The 23,307-nt window shown below is 56.0% G+C and overlaps 1 protein-coding gene across 5 annotated transcripts in view; it reads right to left on the reverse strand.

Moving 5' to 3' along the window:
• Positions 1–23,307, reverse strand: part of ACTN4 (actinin alpha 4) — a 71,441-nt gene that overhangs the window by 8,164 nt on the left and 39,970 nt on the right. For 3 of the 5 annotated variants that reach the window (XM_037820463.1, XM_037820461.1, XM_037820459.1), the window contains exons 2-12: positions 19,671–19,785; positions 19,298–19,417; positions 15,700–15,786; positions 14,375–14,462; positions 12,590–12,668; positions 11,666–11,747; positions 10,774–10,859; positions 6,296–6,388; positions 4,399–4,629; positions 3,707–3,854; positions 2–152 (exon numbers count right to left, since the gene is read on the reverse strand). In XM_037820463.1, coding sequence (XP_037676391.1) covers positions 2–152; positions 3,707–3,854; positions 4,399–4,629; positions 6,296–6,388; positions 10,774–10,859; positions 11,666–11,747; positions 12,590–12,668; positions 14,375–14,462; positions 15,700–15,786; positions 19,298–19,417; positions 19,671–19,785 — 1,280 coding nt within the window. Of the gene's footprint in view, position 1; positions 153–3,706; positions 3,855–4,398; positions 4,630–6,295; positions 6,389–9,715; positions 9,802–10,773; positions 10,860–11,665; positions 11,748–12,589; positions 12,669–14,374; positions 14,463–15,699; positions 15,787–19,297; positions 19,418–19,670; positions 19,786–23,307 lie in introns of all 5 variants that reach the window. The other 2 variants (XM_037820462.1, XM_037820460.1) reach the window with 1 other exon arrangement.

Consider the following 23,307-nt stretch of genomic DNA (forward strand, 5'->3'; position numbering starts at 1 on the left):
CTTGAGCTCCTGGGCGATAGCTGCGATCTGCTCCACGCGGTCCTGGTGTGCGGCCAGGTCACTCTCAAAGGCCTCGTGCTTGCGGATTAGGGCTTTGATGTCCGACAGGGTGGCTGTCTCATAGTCCCGGTGCTTGAGCATGGCCTCCTTCCCTGAGGGGTGGGGGCAGAACAGGATGTACTTGGGCAGCTGGGCCCTGGAGGCCAGAGTCTTGGGGTGCAGTCAGAGGGAGGGAGACAGGGTGGGTGGGGGTGAGGCTGGGCCCCACGTCCTGCCTCACCAAGGACAGTCCTATGACGGATAGAAACTTCTTCCTGGGACCTTCTTCCTTGTGCTCCAGGATCTTTCAACCCAGCCTCAGCCTGGATGAAGCTGGGAGACACTTTGGGATCAGTGGGCCCTGGGGCAGATAGCCTAACTCCTTCTGCACATTCTGAACTTAAGTGTCCTTTGTTGGGAGAAAACCCCTCAAGAGCTGGACTGTAGTACCATGGTCAGAAGGTGAGACACCCATTTCCAGAGGGCAGAGGTCTAGACAAGCAGCTGGGGTTGGAGGCCTCACCTCAGCAGGGTTGGGGAGGGTGAAGCAAGAGTCAGGGTTCTCTAGGACTTGACCCCTGAGACTGCCCCTGGCTCTGTGGGGCCAGTCTCCCTCTGGGTGGTCTCATCACACTTCTACGTGCCACACACTTCAAAGGGCTTTACATGCGCAGCAGGGCAGGGCCCATTTGTCAGGCCCTTTGAAGGAAGGGAGGCACACTGCTATTAGTCCTGGAGCCTGGCTAATTACATACCCAAACAAAAGCTCAAGTAAGCCTGACAAAGCAAGTTAAGGTATTGCAGAGAACTTGAGGGGAAAATGTGAAGGGGGCTGGGACTGCTGTTCCTAAGGAGAAGTAAGCTGCCTGAGACTACCCCCGGATTAGCTGGGAGGCTCTGAGATCTCCTTCCTCAGCTCTGCTCCTGACATCTAACAGCTGCTGCCCAGCACGGTGCTGGAGCAGTGAGACTCAGACTCCGGACCGGTTTCCTTATCTGTCAAGTCGGCTAACAGCAGCACCTATGTCACCCGGGGCTATTCTAGTTTCCACGAGGTGATGTTCGGGAAGGGGAGGCGCAGAGCCATGGTACTCTCATCTCAGCCATTCCCAGTCTCCCTTGTCTGGCAGCCACCTCTCGCCCCAGGACATGCCCTGGCCCTGGCAAGCAAGAAGAGGTGGGCAGCCTGGGAGCCTGACTCCACGGCCCTGCACCCCAGCCCTGGGGCAGGAGGCTTAACCACAGAGGCAAGTTTGCAATTCCCTTCTTCAATCGCTTTCTCCCAAGGGTGGGAACAGAAATAGCAGGTTACTGCACTCCCTGCCTCAGTAGAGTTTCAGCAAAGGAGTTGGCAAGGGAGAGGCTGGAGCAGTCGGGAGGGCGGGACCCGGCCATGGGAGCCTTGGATCAAAGCCAAGTGGCAGCCAGGGAAGGGATGGAGGGGGGTGTGGTGGTTTTGGGTGTTTCCCCCAGGCAGTCTGAGTCCCTCTGAGAAGCACCCACATGGACCCTCACCCAGGGCTGAGGAGGCTGCCACCACCGGGCGGTGAGCAGGATTGCAGGGCATAGAGGGGTCGTGAGGGAGCTCACTGCCCAGCCAAGTCTGTCCTCCATCTGGGTGGCCCAGAGGACAGAGGCTTCCGGTCTTGGGAGTGAGAGTGGACAGGCAGATGTGAGGGGCAGTGCTGCACGCCAAAGCAGCTGCCGGGGAGTCAGATGCCAGACCGGGCAGAGGTGCAGCAGGGGCGTGTGAAGGACGTGGAACCAGCTAGGCCTTCAAGCTGAAGGCTGAGCCCAGGAGTCCTTCCCGGGGCAGGCGGCCTGGGGGCCATCACACCAACGCCCTTGGCCTTGATCCCCAGGCCAGGGGCTGAAGACCTGATAACACACCTGGAGGGGAACTCCCCGGAGCTGGCCTCCAGAGCCCATGGGGAGACGAGATAAGACTCCTGGAAGCTGAGAGGAGGAGGCAGCTCTGTGGAGTGCGGGACAGGAATGCTGTCACATCCATTCTGACCCAGAAAGGCCGAAGTCCTCAGGGCTATGAACTCCCAAGAGCAGGGACCTTGTCTACTTGGGGAACTACACCCGGGCCAAGCCCAGAAGAGGCTGAACAGATGCCTGCTGCGTGAATGAAGAAACGAATGCCCCGAGGCCAGCACTCCCTCCTCCAGACGTGGGAGAGGGCAGAACACCTGGCAGCACCTCTGCAAGGCCCGAGGGAGGTGCCCGCAGCCCTGGCCCAGCCTAGCCCCTCCTCGCCTCACCACTCTTCCTCTCCCCACCCTTCTCTCCCTGGCAGAGGAGAGATTAGGGCACTGCTCTGGAGCTGGCAGCTGTTGCTGGAGAAGAGCCAGGCTGAGCCATCTGCCTAATGTGAGGAGGGCATGAAGCCGGGCTGCACCCGGGGACGGAGGGGTGGGGTGGGGTGGGCCGGGCTTGCAGACCACACAGACCTGCGTGTTCACATGCCAAGGTGGGGAAGGGGCTCCACATGGTGCCTCTGGGTAGGGGTCTCAGCATCTTGCCTGAGGACTGGTGTCACCTGCTAAAATAGCTGGGCGGGTTGGGGATCAGTGAGGATCTCCAGGGGGGAGCTGTGGGGTGTGAGGGACGAGAAACCACACTGAGCACCCCAAGGAAATGTGAAATCAGCTGGGCAAGGTGGTGGCCAGAGGGGCAAAGGAGACAGAGCTGGGGACAGGAGGCCAGAGTGGGAGGGGGGAGTCCTGTGGCCAAGTCTTCTGGCTTTCCCAGGCACAGGCACTGCTCTGAAGGCGTCCAGGCCCCTGGGATATGGAATCCCAACCACAGTGTGGCTCTGAACCAAGGGCCAGGGACACGAAGGAATTTTATATCCCGAGCCAAAGGAACAGGCAGCTGCAGAGCTGCTGAGAAACAAGAGTCAAAGCTGCCCTTCTGGGAGACGCCGGGCTCCGGAGGGACTGGGCTTCTGAGAAGGGGGCTCTGGGACAGGGGTGAAAGGTGAGAGAGCCCCCAGGGGCGCCCACAGCCGGCCAAGGATGGGCACCACAGGGTGGGCTGCTAGCTGTCAGCAGAGCCGGGGGCAGCTGCTGGGCCGGGCCTTTGATGACCATGCTTGTGAAGACAGAGCCATCAGCTTGGAGAAGTCCACGGTCACAGCATGTGAGGAGGAGACAGACCGTCTCTACACGTCAGACATGCTAGCACCCTGTCTGCACGCATGCACTTGGATCAGGGCGAACACAGGGCCGCTTCCCTAAAGCTCAGGATGGGCTCAGCTATGTCCTGGTGACTGACTGACGATGACCAGGAAGAGACCTGCCTGTAAGTAACCTTTGATGCAGAGCAGAAGGGGCAAAAGGAGAAACCCGGCCTCTCAAGCTGTTCCTCACTGCCTGAGGCTGGATGAACCCAAGGCAGTGCCGCCAAGCCACAGGAAAAGAGCCTGATGAAGACACCCAATGCAGGGGGGAGAGAGAGAGAGAGAGAGAGAGAGAGAGAGAGGAGAGATGGAGCGACGAGAGAGAGATAAGAGAGAGAGAGAGAGAGAGAGATGACGGAGAGGGAGGGAGGGACGGAAGATAGAGAGAGAGGGACGGAGAGAGAGAGAGAGAGGAGTGTGTGTGGTGTGTTGTGTGTGTGTGGTGTAGGCCAGCGAGCGCGGGAAACGGGAGGGCCATACCGTCGGTCCAGGCCTCATGAATGGAAGCCTTCTGCCGGAACTTCTCCGCCAGGTGGTCTAGGCGCTCCAGCCTGCGGATCTCATTCAGCAGCCACTCCTCGTAGCCCTTCTCGGCCTGTTCCAGGTGCTGCCAGCAGTTGTTGATGTCCTGAGAGGGCAGGGAAAGGGCAAGGCTATTGTGGGGGAACTGGAGACACCCAGCAGGGGGACCACACCCTGAGGGAGGCTGGTGGAAAGGTGGCAGAAATGGGCTGGGGCCAGGTCCCTTCTTTGCTCTGTCTGTGCACTTAGGGCTGGCCACGTGGCAGGTACAATCGATTCTTTTGGATGGAATCAGTGAGTAAATGGGTGAGTGTGAATGAATGAATGCTGTGGACAGGGCAATGGGAGCCAGAAGGTGACTGTCCAGGGCACATTCCCTCCTCCCCACCAAGAAAATGAGTCTAAAGCACTTGATGCTCCTGGAGTCATGGTAGAACTGGGTTGCAAATTCAAATAATTAATCAGAGTTTGGGTTTCAAACTCCAGGATGGGGGATGGGCATGGCCAAATGCCCTCTCCTACCCTCCTGCGCCCCAAAGGCTGAGTCGGTGGGCAGTTCAGGCACTGCCCCTCTGCCATCTTACAGCTGATCTTAAGCCCCCCATCCCCGTGCTGGCTCCGCCCTTGGTCCCCAGCGCCCTGGAGCTCACCGAGACCATCTTGCCCTCAGAGGGCATGAAGGCGGGCCGGTTGCTGAGGCGCAGCTTGGTCTGCAACGTGTTGAAGTTGATCTCCAGCTGGCACTTCTCCTGCACTTTGGGTGGCTTGTGGACGCGCCGGTAGTCGCGGAAGTCCTCCAGCTTCTGCTGCATCTCTTGGATGGTCTTTTGGGGCACACGGTCCTCCAGCCAGGGGATGGTGCGCCGGATCCACTCCAGGAGCTGTGGGCCCACAGGAAGTCGTTGTGGCCTTTGCAGGAAGCGCTCAGAGCACCCAACAGGGCCACTCCCTGGTGCACGGGGCACGAGAGAGCTAGATGCCCCCTGCGGCCCACCATGCTGCTCTCTGGTTACTTCCCATTTGTGCCTTTGCTCTTGGCTTTCTTTCCCGCAGATCTAAGATCCTGCAGCTCTTGACGCCCTTGCCCCCAGAGGGCCTCCCTACCACCCGCTACCATCTTCCCTGAACTCTACTCTGCCTGAGAGTTTCTGAGTGTCTCATCCTTTACTTACTTGGTCACTGAGGTCCCTCAAGGGACCTTTAAAGTGTTACTTTAGAAACAAAGTAACATATTTTGTAAATTACTCAAATCTTTGATGGAGTGAGAAAGGGTATAAACAAGCAAACAAACTGGGTATCCTAAAATAATTCTAGGAAAGTAACATCAGTTATTTTCTAGCATAGATGTGCGTGGAGAAGTGACTCTCAAATTTAATCTCTGGGAAAATGAGAAAATCACGTTCAAAGGTTTCTCTGTGGGTCTGTCCTGATCCTGGTGCCACCTGTCATTTCTTGGGAAGGGCTGTGATTCTAACATGGCCTTTTAACTTCTTCTTGGTGTTACAAAAGACAATGATTAAAAAAAAAAAAACAAGGCTTTTCTTTTTTAATATTCTTAACTTGGCAAAATAAAAAGTTGAACCATTCAGGGTTAACTGTTAAATATTTTTTTTTCAAATTTTTCTAGCCATGAAATCTTAGTCTGGGAACCACTGATCTGGAGTCGTTCTCAAACTGCTGCTCTTGGGGAGCATAAATTGTTTTTATTTTTTAAATACGGAAATTTTAAAAACACAGAATGGAATTTAGAAGAAATACACTAACCACCCACGTTCACAACAGCAGTTACGGGCCAGGCTGGAGCAGATCTGCCTGGGCTGGTCCTAGCTCTCTGCCCCCTCAGGCCTGACCCTTTCTGCATACCACTTTCCCCACCTGTAAGATGGAGGCAAATCGAGCTCCTCCCTCACCGGGCTGCTGTGGAAACTGTACAGAATCTTCAGTTTTACCGTCATTGTGTGTGCTCCTGGGTCCCTCCCTAGTCTACATAATGAGCCCTTTCCAGGGTAGGATATGGGGAAGTAAATTTTTCAAAAGTTCTCCAAATGACTGTACAGCAGTGAGGTGTTCAGGAAACTGTCTTGAGGATCTCTGTGGAAACCAAATTCGAGACCCCGGGAGCCAGCTGGCACGGTGACATGAGCCTGAAAGGTCCAGCTCTGGGGCCTGTGACCTTACGGCTTTCTCTGGAAAGTCTTGCTGCCAATACCTGCTTTCCCCTCTGCAAGTGTCACAAAGGCCTCTGGCCACAGGTAACCAAGAGGTGAGCTGACACCTGAGTGCCGGTGGGGCTGCGGGGCGGGGAGAGGGCAGCACTCACGTCGCTGGTAACCAAGAGGTGAGCTGACACCTGAGTGCCGGTGGGGCTGCGGGACGGGGGAGAGGGCGGCACTCACGTTGCTGGCCACCAAGAGGTGAGCTGACACCTGAGTGCCGGTGGGGCTGCGGGGCGGGGAGAGGGCAGCACTCACGTCGCTGGTAACCAAGAGGTGAGCTGACACCTGAGTGCCGGTGGGGCTGCGGGACGGGGGAGAGGGCAGCACTCACGTCGCTGGCCAGCTTCTCATAATCCTCCATGAGGTGCTCATTTTCCTGATTGACAGCCAGCACCTTGCAGATCCGGTTGGCAGCAGTCTCGGCCTGGGGTGCGGGGGAACCACACGCACAGTCAGGGCCGCCTGGGGGCTGGTGACCCTCCCTCCTGACAAGCATGTCCCTTAAAAGCTGTTCATCTACAAAGAACACGATTCCCCAGAAGAAGGGTAAGGAGAGGAAGTGCAGCTCCAGCGAGATGGCGCCCTGTGTGGCTGTGCCCTGAGAAACCTTGTCAGCATTCTCACCACTTGCTACAAAATGCCCCTGGCCCAGCCCCTGAGGCGTAGGGGAGGTGCGGAGAAGGCGAGGGGAGCCTTCCCACTGCTGAGGAAATGGACTAGCAGGCTTCCTAGGGCCCCCCCAAAGAGCGAGGCTGGGTGAGGTTTGGTGGGTCCTCTGCATTAGGTTCAAGACCCAGAAGGAGTCTCCCTGGGTGGGGAGGGAGGTGGCCGGAGGCTGAGTGCCAAAAAGCTGGCAGGAGGGCAGGCAGGGGCCGGGGGTGGGGCTTGGAGGTCACTGCGCAGGTGGGGCACACTTGTCCCTCTCCTCTCCCCCTCCTCTGGAAGGTGGGTGTTGACAGCAATACGTGTGTCACCATCCGTGGGCAGTTGCGGGTTGCTGAGAGCAGGGAGTGGTGGAAACAGCAAACTAGTCTCTGCCTTAGAACTACAGGTCAATGCCCTGCCTGGTCCTGCTGGGGGAATGCAAGGTGCCGAGGAGGAGGAGGCAGGGACGCCACACAGAGAGGAGAGACCAGGTACCTTTCAGGAAGCACAGAAAAGGTCCAAGAGGAGGAGTTGAAACGGCAACAGAACAGGAACAGAAAGAGTGAGGGTCTACAGAGCGGTGGGGAAGGAAAACAGAGAGGCTAGGAGAGGGCTCCGGAGCCATCTCTCCACAGGCATGCTGCCCGGCCACCCTGCACCGGACGGTGGGGAGGCGTGGGACAGAGAGGCTCGTGTGCACACTCCACTCCACACCACCAGCAGGCACACATGCACAGTTACACACACGTACACATGCACTTGTGTGCACACTGACACACGCACAGGAACACACACATGCACACACTCTGCAGGACACACACCGAAGGCCCTGACACCTCAGAGGGGAGGTCAGGAGGGCCTCGGCCAAGGAACACCCAGCCCCAAAGGAGTGAAGGAAGCAGAGCCATGGCCACAGCGTGTGGGGGAGTTATGGAGTTTAGGCCCCAATCCTAACTTGGCAGGAGACGACTGGCAGCCCATGTCCAAACCCATTCTGCTTGCAGACCCACAGTCAGAGCTGAAAGGGGTGCTGCTGGGTTCTCGGCCCCCAGCTCAGGCCTTGGTGCATTTTCAGTGCTCAGGTGGATGAATGAGGGAGTGAAGGAAGGAACAAAGGATGAATGGCTCAGGGACTAGAAACACACTCTCAGGATGGGGGGGGCACACTTGGTGCTAGGCCTGAGGGTTCACTGTACATTCATAAAACAAAACCAGTCCAGAGTGCTGTTTTAAGGAACTGGATTAAGCCTCCGGGAAGATGACAGTAACAATGATAAAAAGCATTATGAGGCTGTCCTGAGAAGCCACTGCAGGCTGCGAGGAAGCTGGACTTGCAGCTGGAGAGGCCTGAGCTGATCCCAGCACATTTCCTGGTGGGACCAGCCCCCAGCAGCCTGTGGAGCCTGGCCACCCCAAAAACCTCCAAATGCCATGACCTGGCCTTTCCTGCCAGCACTCATGCCCACAAAGTCCTCGAGGTATCCCCTCCATCACCATTGTAGAGTTCAGCTCTAAGCACAGGAGGCAGTAGGGTAAAAGGAAAAGCAAGCCAGGGAAGGCAATGTGCTGGCCAGGGAGGCTGGCTTGGATCCCCACAGCCCAGAGAGGTTGAATCTAATGGCAGACGTTAGTTGGGGTTGGTGGTGAGGAGCTCCGGTTGCTGCCCAGCCCCCTGGGGTGGGGTTCTCCCTCCACACTCCCAGCCCGTGCACTCTCAGCATGAGCTCTGGCCCCATGGTGGGCAGACACACTCAACCTGTGCTGGGGCTGAGAAAACTCACCCTCCCCTACTGGCTGGGCAGGTCAACCCTCATGGGCTAGTGACAGCGACCGCAGTCACTCTACCATTTAGGGGGCGGTCACTCTGTCAAGCGCCGTTCTGAGCCCTTTGCCTGCACGAGCTCATTTTATCCTCAGAACAATCCTGTGAGGTGGGTACTAGTGTGACCCCCATTTTACAGATGGAGAAACTGAGGGACAGTGTCGGTTCAGGGTCACACTGCTGCACGGCAGCAGAGCAGGGGCCAAGTCAGACCACACGGGCCAATTCCCCTGCAGGCCTGAGGCTTTGAAGAAGGCAGTCCAGGGAAGGCGGCAGGTGCAGGCCTTGCCGGGCGACCCCAGGAGCAGCTCTCTACCTCTCTGAACATGACTTTCCTCCTCTTTAGGATGGGGACAACTATCCCTAACCCTCCCTGGGCTGTGCACGGGGCCTCTCTAAGAGCCCATCTGTCTTGGAGGAGAGCCCAGGGTGCACCAAGCACTCAACAAATGGGACTAACAGATTCTTCCTCTTCTCCCTGCCCAGCGGCCAACTAATAACACAAGATCAAGTCTCCAGGCAGACAGTGCTGCCCAGGACACTTCGGAGACCAGGGGACAAGCACAGGGAGCAGAGGCCCCATGGGGCAGCTGGGAGCCTCCGTGTGGAAGCTGAAGGCCCTGACGTGAACAGCAGGGGGGCAATATGAGGTCAGACAGGCTGGGAAAAACACTTGTGGCTGCTTTGCCTGTATCCCCGGGGCTTCTGGACAGGACAGAAGATTTGGGTCAGCAGGCGCAGACTCAAGTTTAACCTGCTCGTGCCGAGCCTTTCCCGGCAAGTTTGGGAGGGGAATGAGCTGAAAAGGAGGGGAAGGAAAGCCCAGTGCTCCTGGTCAAAGGGCAGAGCCAAGAACAGGGGGCAGGGGTGCTGAAATGGATTGTGGAAAGACGGCAGGACCGCTCTGGGGGTGCAGTAGTACAGCTGGGCGGTCATGAGCACTGGCTTGTGAGCCAGACTTGGGCTCTGATCCCGGCTCTGCCATTTCATGTGATGCGGGCTTCAGTTTCCTTGCTAGGGAAACTGGGTCACCAACCTCACAAGGGGGGCTGAGTATTCAAAGAGAATATCTGTGGCGTCTCCGCACAGGCCTGGTACGGCTAAACAGTGGCCCCATAATCAGCCAAACCTGCCTGCAGCAGCCCCGCCAAGCCACAGCCGGACAGGGTCACTCCTCACACTGCCATGGCCTGCAGCTGGAGGGCCCCAAACACCGAAAGGCAATGGGGACGTGAGGGCAAGTCTCCAGCTACGGCAGCAAGGGGGCCTCCCGCCCAAGCTCACCTTTTGAGCCCCCGAGAAAGCGTGGTAGAAGCAGGAGACGTAAGTCATGATGGCTTTCTCGTCTGGCCTCAGAGTGCCTACAATATCTGTGCAGAGAGAGAGAGAGAGAGAGAGAGAAAGAGAGAGGCAGGAGAGAGTGAAAGATGCAGGGAGGGCAGCTGGTGCCAGGGCCCTAGGCTCATGCGGGAGGAACAGCACTGGCTCTAGACTGGAAGCCAAACCCCGGTCCTGGCCTATGTGGGCATGGCTTGCCGAGGAGTTGTAGAGGGGAAGGGTCGAAGTCCTGATGAGGGGATTCCCTTTCTTACCAGGCCTGGGTTTGTGATGCTAGCCATGAGCTCTATAAAGACGGCCGTATATTCGGCTGGAGGGGTCAAGTGCTCACTGATCTTTCTGAAAATGTTCAGATCATTTCATAGGCCACCTAAGTATAACCCTCCCCTGGCTCTCACCTCAAACTCCTTATCCCAGACTGCAGTGGCCCTGTTCGCCCTGACACCAGGCAACTTCTCTGACCTCTTTTCTCAGCCCTCCTCTCCAGCCAATCCTTCAATAACCCAAGCTTATTCTCATACCCCAGGGCCTTGGCACTTGCTCTACCCGCTGCCGGAACGCCCTTCCCACAGCTCTTTGCCTGGCATTCCAAGGCATTCCAAGGTCATCAGAAGCCTCCCCTGATGACCCCAGCAAAAAGGAGCCCCCATCCATCTCTATCCCTCATCCCGTTCCCTGTTCTCTGCTGTGCACATGACGTAGCTTCACCTGTGGCACACCTGTTGCCTGCCTCGCCCCCTTGAATGTAAGCTCCAGAAGAGCAGGGGCCTTGCCTGATTTGCCCATTACTGTGCCCTCAGTGCCTGGCACAGATCAGGCCCTCAACAGATACTGTGAGCAAAGACCAACAGGGCAGCCATGCCAAGGAGGGGGAGGGGTCTGGCTTCCAGTCGGAGAGAGGCCACTGCCGTCTGCAAGAGAAATGAGGTGAGCACGGGAGGCGAGAGGCAGCAGCGGCATTGGGCAGTGGCGGCGAGGTGGGCCTGCCTGGCCCTGCCCGGTACCTTCTGCGCTCCCGAAAAGGCATGGTAGAAGCTGGACACATAGGTCATTATGGCCTTCTCGTCGGGCCGGGCCGTGTTCACGATGTCTGCAAGTGAACAACAAGGGTTAAACCGCCTGGAGCAGGGCGGGGTGGGGGTCACTCACAGGGACCCATGAGCTCCCAAGGCCACAGGCCATCCCAGGAGACGCACCCTCAGTGCTGATTCAGGTGACACGTGGGGACTTGGGTGGGCTCGGCCACACCTTCAGTCCCTCCCTCCCTCATGGGTCTCTAGAAAACCAAGGCTGTGGGAATGGGATGAAAACGAGGCCACTTTTTCTGAGAATGGCCTCAAGGGGCTGCTGGACAGTCAACTCCAAGGGCCACCAGAGGTCCTGGCCAGGGGTAGCGCATGACTGGGAAATGGAACAAAGCCGGAAAAGGGAAAAACAAAACACCCCACTCCGGTGGCTCCAGACTCTGAGCCTGCTACAGGCAGGGAGGGGAGAGGCCCTGGTTATTTGCGGGAAGCCTGGAGCCAGCCTTCCTTGGCCATCTTGCCCCTGCCTGAGGGCGGGAGGGGACTCACCCAGGTGGGAGTTGGCAGGGCCCCTGGGCTGGCCCCAAGGTGCAGGCCCCCAAAGAGCTGATCTTCTTTAAGCTCTATCCCCTCCACCGTTCTCATCCTGGAACGGGTCTGGCCTGTGCAGGCAGCTCCTGCTCTGGCTCCCAGGGCGGCACTGCTGTCCCCAGGTCACTCAGATCAACTCAGCCTTCCCTGCTGGCAAGGCCAGCTCCACGAGGACACCTCAGAGCTTTAACGTGCCCACGGGCCCTCATCCAGAGCCAGGTCTGGACAGATGAGGTGTCCAGGAAACACAGAGTAGACTGAGCCAAAGGGATGTGCTTACCCTCTGCATCCAGCATCTTGGGGATGTCTAGGTATTTCTCGGCCACTTCAAAGGCATTGTTCAGGTTTGTGACTGGGTCGTCCTGGGGGAGGGAGGTGGGGTGCAAGAAGAACTCCGTTAGGGGCAGGGTGCAGGAGCAGAGGGGAACAGGACTGGTCTGGAAGGGAGGAAGCTGGGGAGGAGGGAGGACTGGAAAGGTTTCTTTAGGCACTTCTCAGCCACCTGTGCTGCTGTCGGGAGAAGGAATACCTCTTGCAATCTTTGTGGGGCTCACACTATGGACCCTTTCCCAAGAAAATGCAGGTGCACTGCTTTCTTATCATTTCTAGCCATCCACAGCCCCCAGATTAAGGGCCCTTGCCCAGAAACCTAAGTCTTCATCTCAGCTGGAAGGGGTGGTCAAGAACTGAGATAGCAATGGAGGGTGAGGGGTGAGGGGTGAGGAGAAATCTGCTAGCTCCCATGTTCCGACTCCTTAGAGCCTCACGCATCATGGGTCTACCCCAGCCTCAGGCAGCTCGCTGCTCACAGGCTGGAAGCCGACTTGTCCCTGACCTTCCCTCGCTTCCCTTCCTGTCCAGCTGGAGCCCAGCTGATGTCCTCACTGTGGCTTGAACTGGCTTTCCCACCAGGGAGTCCCGCTCTTTGGCTCTGAGCTGCCTCCTCCACCAGGCACCCTTTCCTGGCCTTCCCCTGCTGCACCTGTCTGGCCCCAGCCCCCTCATTCAGCTCTGAGAAGCATGTGCTTGGCCTGGTGTGGTCTGGCTTGCTTCTCACACAGCTGTCCTGCCTCCTCCACGAGGCTCTCCTAGCCTGCCCCTGTAAGCACAGAACCCAGCTCTGGAGGCTGGTGATGGGTGGGTTTGGGGGAGGCATGAGACTTGGGTTGTCTGTGGGCCACTGAGGGGAGCACAAGGTGTGTACCTTCCTCAGCTTGTCATACTCAATCAGCTCCGGTCTGTGCCGGTGAATCAGGGCGTTGAAGGCAAGACCGTCCTTCCAGCTGAGGATGGAAAAGTAAAGGTTACAAAAGGGCACTTTCACCATCGTGGGAGCGCAGAATGGCCTGGGCACCCATGTTAATTATCAGTTCCCATTTATTGAGGGTTTAACATGAGGTGCTGCAGAGGGGCAGGATGGCACAGTGGCAATGAGCATGACCTCCGGAGCCAGGCGGTCTGGGATCAAAGCCCAGCTCTTCCATTTACTGTTAGCTTGACCTTGGGCAAGTCACTTCATCTCCTGTACCTTAGTTCCCACATCTATAAAACAGGACTAACAGCAGTACCTAATTCATAGGGTGGCTGTAAATGTCAAATGTAGTAAGTCCTTTATAGCTGCTAGCTAGTAGGATAGCGTGACCGCGGAGCACTGTAACGTGGGGCCCCGCGCCTGGACAGGCCAACTGGTGACCTCCTGCCCCTTGGCTCCCTGACCCATGGCAGGGCCAGACCATGGGCTCTCTAATTGTCAGGATGTGGCTCGGCTAGAGGATCTCTGTTCGGAGGAAAATAGTTGCTGGTCCCATCCTCCTTCCCAAGATCCTCAAAGAGCTGGTTTGCTCTGGGCACCAAGATGTCAAGCTCAGTGTCACCTCCTCAGAAAGGCCATCCGTGAGCGAGGTTCTGGCTAGAATGCCTGCCCTTCTCCCTGGCAACTTTCCAGCACTCACCCTATTCTGTTGTCTTTATAAAGCACTTCTCCTCATCTGAATTTATCCCGTGGGTTTATCTGCATTTTTGTTAACTGTTGGTCCTCTCGCTTGCTGTAGTGCAAACTTCCCAAGGGTGGGGAATTTGTTTTGGTGCTGCTGTATCCCCATTTGTGGCATGCTGTAGGCACCCCACAGATATTCGCTAATTGAATAAATAAACGAAGTAGTACAGTAAAGAGCAGCCAGGTGGTGGCAGGAAAAGGAGGAGACACAGAAGACGGAACCACATGCTATTAACAGCAGAGTGTGAACAAAAGGTTCTCAGCACCCAGGGCTGGGGGCCAGAGGGCCCATGGCCATAGCAGGACCTCTGTGGACCCCGTGAGGCCCTGTTCTCCTCATTCCTTTGTCTGTCCATCCCTGGTCCACCCCAGGAGGATACCAGTGGCTCAGAGGAGTGAAGTCACAGGGCCAAGCTGGGTCTGAGCTCAGGGCTACCCCTAAACCTGTGCTCCCAACCACCCAGAAGCTCCACCTCCCACCACACGCCGAGTTCTGGGTGCCCCAAACATACCACTGTGCTCACACTTGCCTTGTGTTCTGGCGATGCTGGGTGCATCTCATTTCCTTCCCTCTCACCCCGAGTGAGAGCATGTTCATGGCATGACTGAGTATTGTCCGTCTTAATATCTATCCACAGAGTACTTCTGTCCTAATGCTAAATTCACTAGCAGTTCTAATGACTGGTCCTCTTGAGATGTCAAAATAAAGGAAGAGCTTTTGTTGCTTTTCCTGAGAATTACCTTGCATCAGGAGGAAGAAGCGTCTACAAGGCTATTGGAGTGCCGGCCTTAACGTCTCCCCCTCCTCCTCAGAGGGGACCAGGGCACTTTTCAAAGGGGCCATGACAGGGGGAGGCACTCACTGAGGCCTGGCATCTCAAAGACCACGACAAAAACATGGAAAAAGAGGGCAGGTAGGAGAACAGCGTCTCAGTGCCCAGGAAGAAGAGAGGGAAGGAAACGGGCTGGGGGCTGCTTTGGCAGTGCGCTCACCTGATGTGGAAGTTCTGCACGTTGACATTCTTATATGGTGCCGTCTTCCTCTGGCACCAGAGAAGGAGCCCTTCCTTGGCAGAGGTCTCTGTAAAGCACAAGGACAGTGAGCACAGGCTCAAAAATCAGCCCTCTGAGTGTGGCCAAAGTTGGATTATACTTCCAGCCTCAGGCCTGGGGGTCAAATGAAACCCAAAGGGGAGAGTACATCACACACAGCCTTGGCAGCGGCAGTGAGAGCAGTAAGAACAGCAGCCGCCATCCTGGCTAGGGATGGACCCCTGCTGACCCTACCCCAACATGCACAGCCGGACGGACCCCTCGTGGCCTGAGGCAGGTTTGGTGTCCCCGAGGGGAAGTCGCTTGTCCACCCAGGGTTGCCCCAGTGTCAGGACTTGAACCTGTGCCACGTTCCTGATGACAAAGCCTGAGACTTTAACCACCAGAACACAGTGACAAACAAGCTCTTGACACGGGCCCTGCCTTGGCGAACAGGGTGAAGATAAGCCCGGGGCCTGCGGACTGGGCCTTGCCCACTCGAGCTCTCCCACGTGTGGCCACGTCCTCAGGGGAGGTCGGTGGAGTAGAAGAGGCCCTGGCGCTCCTCGTGGTTCTGTCGCAATAACCTGTTTTCCACTGCCTCTGCCTGTCCCTGGTAGACTGACAGTCCTATGAGGGCAGGGGACGGGACCTGTCTGTCCCGGTAACTGCCGTGACCTGGCACTCAGGTTGGGAGCCCTCTCTACATGTCGGGCCAGGCAGCTTTTCTCATCCCGTGGCACATACTGGTGCTGAGGGAAGAAGCCCATTCCTGGGAGGCCTGAGCTGATGCCAGGTCCATGAAGGGAAAGGATCTGGGTGAGGAGTATACGGGGGAAAGATGAAGGCTGACGCTCAGGGGCACCCAGGCCTGACTCTACCACTAGTTTGCTGAGTGATGACTTTGAGCAAGCGACAGCTCTCCTCCATGACTCAGGGGCCTGAGCTTTGAAATGGGGTCAACCACCCCTGCCCACTTCACAAAGGTGGCTGAGGGTCAACTGAGATGGAGGCTGTGAGAGCGAGAGAGCTTTGGGGTGGATACTGGGAAGTGGTGGAGGTGGGTGGCTGGGAGGTGGGGCCTCCCTTTGCCTGCAGCCTGGGCCAGCAGGTACCCACTAACCACACCCATGAAAGGCCAGTGTCTATGAGTTACATCGAGGAGACAGCAAAGAGGCTTGAAACCTGAAGACAAGATTTTAGAAATTCTAATATAACTTGTCCAACCTGGGTGGGGCAAGATCAGGGGAAAAAGATCAGCAGGGCCAGCAGGTTCTCACTCCTACCTTCCACAGAGATGTCCTGGATGGCGAACCTGAGGATGATGGTCCAGATCATTCCAAGAGTCATCTTTGCATTGCCATCCACAATCTCTGCATAGAGAAGGGGGTGAGGGTAGAGGGTGAGAAGGCTGTTTAAATCAGGATGATGCTTTGAACGCATTTGAGATAGATAATTAATGTTACACATTTTGCATAAAGTTTTAGACTTGTGCAAAAATAAATAAATAAGATGGCAAAGTTTGTTACATGTATGTTACCATGATAAAACTAAAAAACTAAAAATCCAGAGTGAGATCCTCAGGTCTCCTTAAAGGCAGCCTTCTGGCACCATTGAGATCAGCTCCCATTGTCACAGGCCTGTCCACCACCCTCGTCGGGGGAAAGCGCAGAACTGTCACCCTGAACTCTGCTCCAAAAGCATCCTGCTGTTTGGTGCCTTCAGGCCTTGCACATGTGCTTCCTCTGCCGAGCAGGCCTTTTGGAATCGGCCCGTCCATGAGGCCTGGGCCTAGGCGTTCGGGGACTCTTCCCGGCCTCTGCTCACACCTCATCGTGGCCCCCTCCATCGTGGCCTCCTCATGCACTGTGCTGTAATTAGGCCTTTATGGGTGTCTCTGGGCGAAGATGGCATCTTTTCCACCTCTGTGCTCCTGGTCAGTGCAGGCGTGCTGTGCTATTGTCGGTTGCGACCTGTCTGCTTCCTCCCCCCCTTTCCAAGCCACGCTCGTCCAAGCCTCCTGTCATCTCCCCTCCCTTGCCGTACCCTCTCCACACAGCGCATCTGTGCTATTCCCTGCTCCTGAACTGGATCTGGAAGGCCGGCCCTGGGAGATCTGGCCCCTGCCTCCCAGCCTTCTCCAGCTGGCCTGCTTTCATTTCAAGGACCTCAAACCTTCTGTCTACCCAGAGAGCTCTCCCTCTCTTTCCTCGAATGGCTGTTTCCTGCTAGCCCTGCAGGCCTCCATTTACCTGTCACTGCTAAACAGCCTCCCTGAGATCTAGTCTCAAGGAGATGCTCCCATCACCATTCCAGGTCCTCTCTGCCCTGGCTCCCTGCCCCCTCCCATCACCATTTATAATCATATACTTATTGGTTTGTTTACTTGTTTACTGTCTGCCTGCCATGAGGGCAGGGACTGTTTTGGTCATCACTGAATGCCTGGCACCTGGAACAGGCCCCTAAAAAAATGTATGTTGCTATTGAAGGAAGAGGAGAACTGGGGACACAGGGCCAACTGACGGGCTGCTGCCTTCTCAACTAACCCAAAACAGTCATTCTCAAACTTCTGGGAATAATTTGCCAGAAAGAAGGGTTCGGACCACACACTTCAGCTTGAGCAACTCAGAAAAACACCACCTTGGCGATACTTAGGCTGGACATGTATCTGACACTGGTTCAGGGAATTAAGCACAAGTGGCCTGATCCCAGAGTCCACCAGACAGACATGCCTTTGGCAGAACTCTAAATGCCTTCCGCTCCCACCTCAGCACCCCAGATACAGGGGAGCAGGCAAACAGCTTGCTGAGAAGAAAAGGCAGGGGGAACGGACAGATCAAGGTGCGCCACTGCTGCGGCTGCCAGGGTTGGGGGCTGGGGGGAACCGGGGGCAGCTGGAAGACGACTGCAGGGCTGGAGAAGGCTGTGAGGAATGCTGAAGAGGACCTGTTCACTGACCTGGAAGTATAGTGAACTCTCGAGTGGGCTTGATTTGGAAAGGATGTAGAGTGGTCATCCAGAGGATTTGGCCCACCTTCCCCAGGGATCCACCCGAGAGGAAAGGAGGGGGTTCCATTAGCCACTATGGGGAAGCTCCCCACAGCAAAGCCTCGGGCTGAGGGTGGCGTTTTTTGTTTTTTTTTTTTTAATGTAAAATTTGCTGCCCAGAGGCAGGGGGAAGGACAAACGGCCCCCAGTCCTTTCCCAGGGTTAGGAGCCTCATACCAGGAACCAGGCAGGTCTGGCCTGCCCCTTCAGGCTGGGTAAAGCAGCGATTCATTCTGTGTGCCTCCTGCGTGCAGGTGCTCCACAGCCAAGGGGGTGAGCAAACCGCGAGAGGGGCCCACAGCTCCCAGGCCCGGCTGGTTCCACGTGAGGGGAAGGCTCAAAGACTTCCTGGGAGGAAGGATGACAGCTTCTCTCCTGACACATCCCCCAGTGCCTCTCCAACCTGCAGCTGTGCCTCCAACTCCTGTCCCTCTCATAACCCCCATGAGGAAGCCACGGTCCTATGACTCCCCAGACCATGTGGAAGGATGGGAAGATGGGGTGGGGGTGGGGTGCAGGTGGTGTTTAGAGTTCTCAGGTGTCCTGAAACCCACAGAATGCTTCCCTGGAGGCTGCCCTCCTCCAGCTTTGTACCAAGGCCCAGTGGTCACCATGACAGGGAGTGAACCAGTTTGGGCATGAACAGAGAACACTTATAGACTGACTTTTTCTCCACATGAAAACTGATGACTATCATGGATCTCTCCTCTAACCCCTTCTCTATTTACAAACTAGCATTTGAACAAAAAAATAAATGCAGCTGTGAGAAGCAGAAGGCTGGAGTGGAGCCAGAAGGAAAGATCCATGCAAGGACAGAAAATCTCAGGGCTTGATTAGATTTGGGGGTTTTGATTTTTTTTTAAACAAACACCAACCATCTTGACCATGACTCGTGAGGCTTGGCACCCCTGCTCAGAGAGGTCCCAGGCCGGGGTAGAAGCTTGGAACTGGGTGCACAAATTCTGGCCTAGAGTCTTGGCTAAACTCTCAGAGCCCTGTCAGTAATGGCTATTAGTTTTCTTTGTTTTTCTAAAGCTGGAACCACATGGATATCAGAGTGGAAGAAACCCTGCTCTAATGAGCAGAACCGTGAGCCCAGGCTGATGGGGGAGCTTCTGGGCCCAATCAGTCCTCCCCTTGTCTCTAGAGGCGCCTGTGAGCTCAACCCTGTGGACCCTGTCAGATGTGTACTGCTGGAGGGAAAGCACACTGACTGCTCTCGTGGAAGGGCCTAGGCATGGGGGACTGGTGGTCCTGGGCATCTGTCTGGGGCATGGAAGGATCCTGGGCTGGCCAGAGGCCAAACTCCACCCAGCTCCCACACCAAGAGCAAAGTCTGGGCACTGACCTTGGACATGCACTCCCCGCCCCAAAGCCCTGACCCTGGCCTCCGCGCCCTGCTGTCCGTGAACTCCCTCCTGCCCACGGACACCAAGCGGGACATGGAGACAAATCTGGTCCCAGTACAGAAAGGCCAGGTCACATGTCTCAGTGCCTCTTGGGGCCCAGCACAAGGAGGTCCAGGGTCCAGTTTAAAGCTGCTCCTCCCCACTGCAGAAGGAATCATCCAGAAGCCTGCCTTGCAAGGTTAGGGTGCATCATCAGATTTCCCAAATTTGGGCTGCACCTGACTGGATTACTCTGCGGAGGAAGCCTGTGGGCCCAACGTCATAGCACAGGAAGCCATGTGGTTGCTGCTGAATATTTATTGAGGCTTTAAGCACCCAAGTGCTCTGCTACCAACAAAACTCCCACTGTTCAGAATGCAGACGTCATGCCCCAGAGCCTGAAGGTCAGGAAGTGAGCTAGGCCTTGGTTGCCCGATTCCAAACTCACCTTCCGCTCCGATGGAGACCAGCTTGACTCCTTTGCTGGCAATAAAGTCCAGAGCTTTGTTAACATTGTTGATTTTGTGCACTCTCATCTTCCCCCGTTCCGGCTTAGGTAACCGCTCCCCTGAGAGAGGCACACAGAGAAAAAACGGGGGAGAGAGAAACAAGTGTCAGAGTTTTCCCACACAGGTCTCCTGGTGGCCCCCCCACCACCAGGCCAAGGCCCAGATGCACACCCCCGGCAGCTGCTAGGGGTCTCACTCTCCTCCTCCCTGGCAGCCAAGGATCAGCTGGGGTGGGCAATGTTTCCAGGGACCTGCTGTGACAGAGCACCCAGGCCAGGGGTGTGGGTTGCATGGCATGGCGAGGAGCCTCACCTGAAATGACCTCCAGAAGGAGCATGAGCTTGAGCCCATCGCGGAAGTCCTCGTCGATGTTCTCGATCTGTGTGCCCGCTTTGCGCAGGTGGGAGTTGCACCAGGCTGTGAAGGTCTGGGGAGAAAGCAGAGTGGTGTGGACTGTCAGCTTGGCACTGGCCAGCATCAGGCGCTCACTGGCACTGGGCCCTAGGCTCTACCCTTTAGATACGTTATTTAATTTTTTTCCTGCAGTTTTATTGAGATATAGTCACACACTATACAAACAATGCAAAGTATACTCTCACTGGCTCACAGTATCATCACACAGTTGTGCATTCAGCGCCATGACCAATTTTAGAACATTTTCGGAAAAGAAGTAAAAAAAAAAAGCCCCAAATCCTCCCATACCCCTTACCTACCACACTCTCCCCCTATTATTGACCCATAGTAGTGGTGTGGTACATTTGTTACTGTTGATGAAAGAATATTATTACTGTTAAGTATAGTCCATGGTTTGCAACAGGTACCGTTTTTCCCATATACCCCCCTATAATTAACTCCTTGTAATAGTGTGGTACATTGTTCTGGTTCACAAAAGAACTTATTTGTACAATTAATCACAGACATTGTCCACCACAATAGATATTTTATTTTTAATCTTCACAGCAACCCAGATGGGAAGATAGGAAGAAACTGAGGCTCAGGGTGGTTAGAAAATCCAACACACGATCACGTGAGTGGTAAGTGGCGGAGCTGGCACCTGACTTAGTCTGTGACCCTCAGCAGCAACACCAGGCTGCCTCCAGCGAGCCACCAAGGGCGCCCCAGCCAATCGCCCCTTCAGTCACTGCACCAGCCCTGCAGTGAAGAAGCAATGGAGGAAACACCAGATAGGGTCCCTGTCTCTCGGGGAGTCTATGTTCTCTTGGGTAGACCCCACCTAGCCTTCATCAAATGGGGCAAACCCCAGACAGAGCTAGGTGCTGCTTTCCTTCACCTGCGCCCCTCCCCTCAGGAAGGAACTCCGGCAGCCATTTCCCCAGCACAGCACAGACATGACCTGGGACAGGAAAGCATTAGGAAAATAAAAGCCTCTGGTAAACTGCTGGTGGGTCCAGTCTCCCTAAGTCGCTACTCCAGCTTTGGGGAGCCCAACAGTGAGCACCTCTGGGAGAGCTGGCACCGACTCCTGAGCCCTGCGCACACCCCTTGGGGAAGATGCCCTGGCCCCTCTGTCCCCCGAGAGCATTCCAGGCCCCATCCTGCAGAATCTTAAGACTCAAGGCAGAAGCCCAGGAGGGTTCCTTTTTCTGTATCTGAGGTCGTGGGAAGGCAATGGGGGGTTGGGTACCCCCACCGGGTTAAGTCTATCTGAGAAGGAAGTTTCCAAGAATCACAGGGCATGCAGATGTTGGAAGGTGAAAGGAGATTCTCGGGTAGGGAGGGCCATGAGTGAGAAGCTAAGCCCCAAGCCCAAGCCCACCAATAAAGAGGGCAGAACACACTAGTACAGGGCACTTGGCCTCTGCGGCGGGGCCTGCCCTCAGACATCAGTGCCATGAGGACATCCATTAACACCAGTGTGCCAAGGAACCTGCTGGGAGACCAGCCAGCTCACCCTCCTGCAGCAGGGAGGAAAATCCGGGGAAAACCCCAAGCCTCTGCTTCTCATAGGAGCCCCTGTGTCCCACACCCTCCTCCTTCTATCTGTGGGGCCAGACCAGAAGTGGGCAGCCAGCCAGGGGCACGCAGGACCACACTCGATGCCCGGGGCACAGGCAGAGGCCGTGTGGAGGAAGAGGGGCTTCCAAGGAGCCCCAGCCAAGCACCATTTGTTTTGACAACTGTTACCAGTCCCACTCATTCAGAGACTCAGCACAAGGCTCCCCTCCCAGACAAAGGTGCCGCTGCCTAATTAACACACTGCACCACAGTGTGGACATGTCCTGAGGCTTCCTTCCAAACCTGAATAGGGCATCCGAACCCCCCAGCCCTGCCCACCCCTCCACCTTTACTCAACAGGGAGAATCCCACTGCCTAGCAGAGACTCCTCTGCTTGCAGATTCTCTTGGCTAAGGATGCCTTGGCCTGCTTCTGCCTCTCCAAATAGCCAGCACCCACCCTCCCTCAAAAATCACCCTGAAGTGCACCTCCTCCAGGACGCCCACATGGACCTGCTCCCCTACCAGATTCACAGTGCCTTTCCCACTGGTCTCTAGCAGTTATTTTTTGTCTTCTGTCTCCCCCACAAAACTGTGAGCTCCCTGAGGGGGGAGGGGTTGTCTCACTTGACTTTTAGTTCCAGGCACAAAGCAGGTTCTTGTTAAGAGATGCCTTACTCAACCTTTCCAACTCCATTTCCCCTATTTCCCCCAAACAACTCTGAATTCAGACACACCAGGGCTAGCAGGCTGGGTGCCCCAAGCATGTGGGCCAGTTACCCGACCCTTCTGGTGCCTGATTCCTCATCTGTAACATGGCGATGACACCACCTAGGTCATGGGGTCCGTGTGAGAACTGAGGCAACAACGCCTGTGGAGCAACAGGTGCTCTATGTGTGGCAGCTTCCGGCCCTTCCCTGGCCTCCCAGGACTTGCCTCCCTCCCTGCCTGGGCCTCTGAAGCCCGCCTGCCCTCCTACCAAAACACAGCCCCTGGCATCTCTCAGATGGCATTCCCCAGTCTTTTCTCTTACTGGATGTTACATGCACATGGGCTTTCTCTCCTACCACGTGCAAGCTCCTGGGAGTAGGATTTATGTCTCATATGCCTTTACAGCTGCCCTACAGAGAAGATGGTAGCAGCAGGGCAAGGTCCAGGGTAGAGGTGAAATGGCTGGAACGGGAAGTCGCTAGGGATGCCACGTGTCTGCTTTCACATGTGCCTGAAAGACAGCACTGGACGGCCAAGTGGCCAAATCACAGCCCCTGGCTTGAGGAGGCAAGAGGTCAGTTCCCAGAGGGCAAGTCCCCCTTCCCCTGTGCAACTGTGCAGCTGGGGGCCAAGGCTTAGCACCTGGTGTGCAAGGAGGACACGGGCCTAAATGGCAACGCTCCCCCCCACTCTGGCCTGCAGGGGGCTTTGCCTGCACACTCTGAAGAGGCAGAGACCTGGGTCTGAAGCAGCTCCCTGGCTTCCTTGCTCTGGGTTCCAACCAGAAACACTGTGGATTTGCCTACTTAAACCTCAGTTTCCTTCTCAGTAGGATGGATTTATCAGAACCTCCCTCCTGTACTTGCTGTAAGGATTAAATGGGGGAGAAAATGCATTGAGAGCATCCAGCATGATGCCTGGTGTAAAGGAAGTACAAGATGAACTACACACACACGCACGCATGCACACGCACACACAAGTTGGGTGCCACCCAGTCTCCTGGAAGGGTGGGATCTGGTCTCTCACCTGCAAAGGGCCTCAGCACACCTGCCTGGCTTGCAAAAGAAATGGGATCACAAGAAACCCTCTCAAGATCACCCCTGCTATGACACCTGAACCAACCTGAACAAACCCTGCCTGCTCGGATTCAGGCTCTCTTCACAGGGGTTTGCTGCACTACCCAACCTCCAAACACACTTCCCGTCTTTGCATCTTTGTTCTTCTGCCCTGGGTAATAAATACAAGCTCTGACTTTGGGGTCACACAGACCTGGGCTGGGAAAA

The sequence above is a fragment of the Choloepus didactylus genome, chromosome 27 (assembly GCF_015220235.1).
Source record: "Choloepus didactylus isolate mChoDid1 chromosome 27, mChoDid1.pri, whole genome shotgun sequence".
Classification (NCBI taxonomy): domain Eukaryota; kingdom Metazoa; phylum Chordata; class Mammalia; order Pilosa; family Megalonychidae; genus Choloepus; species Choloepus didactylus.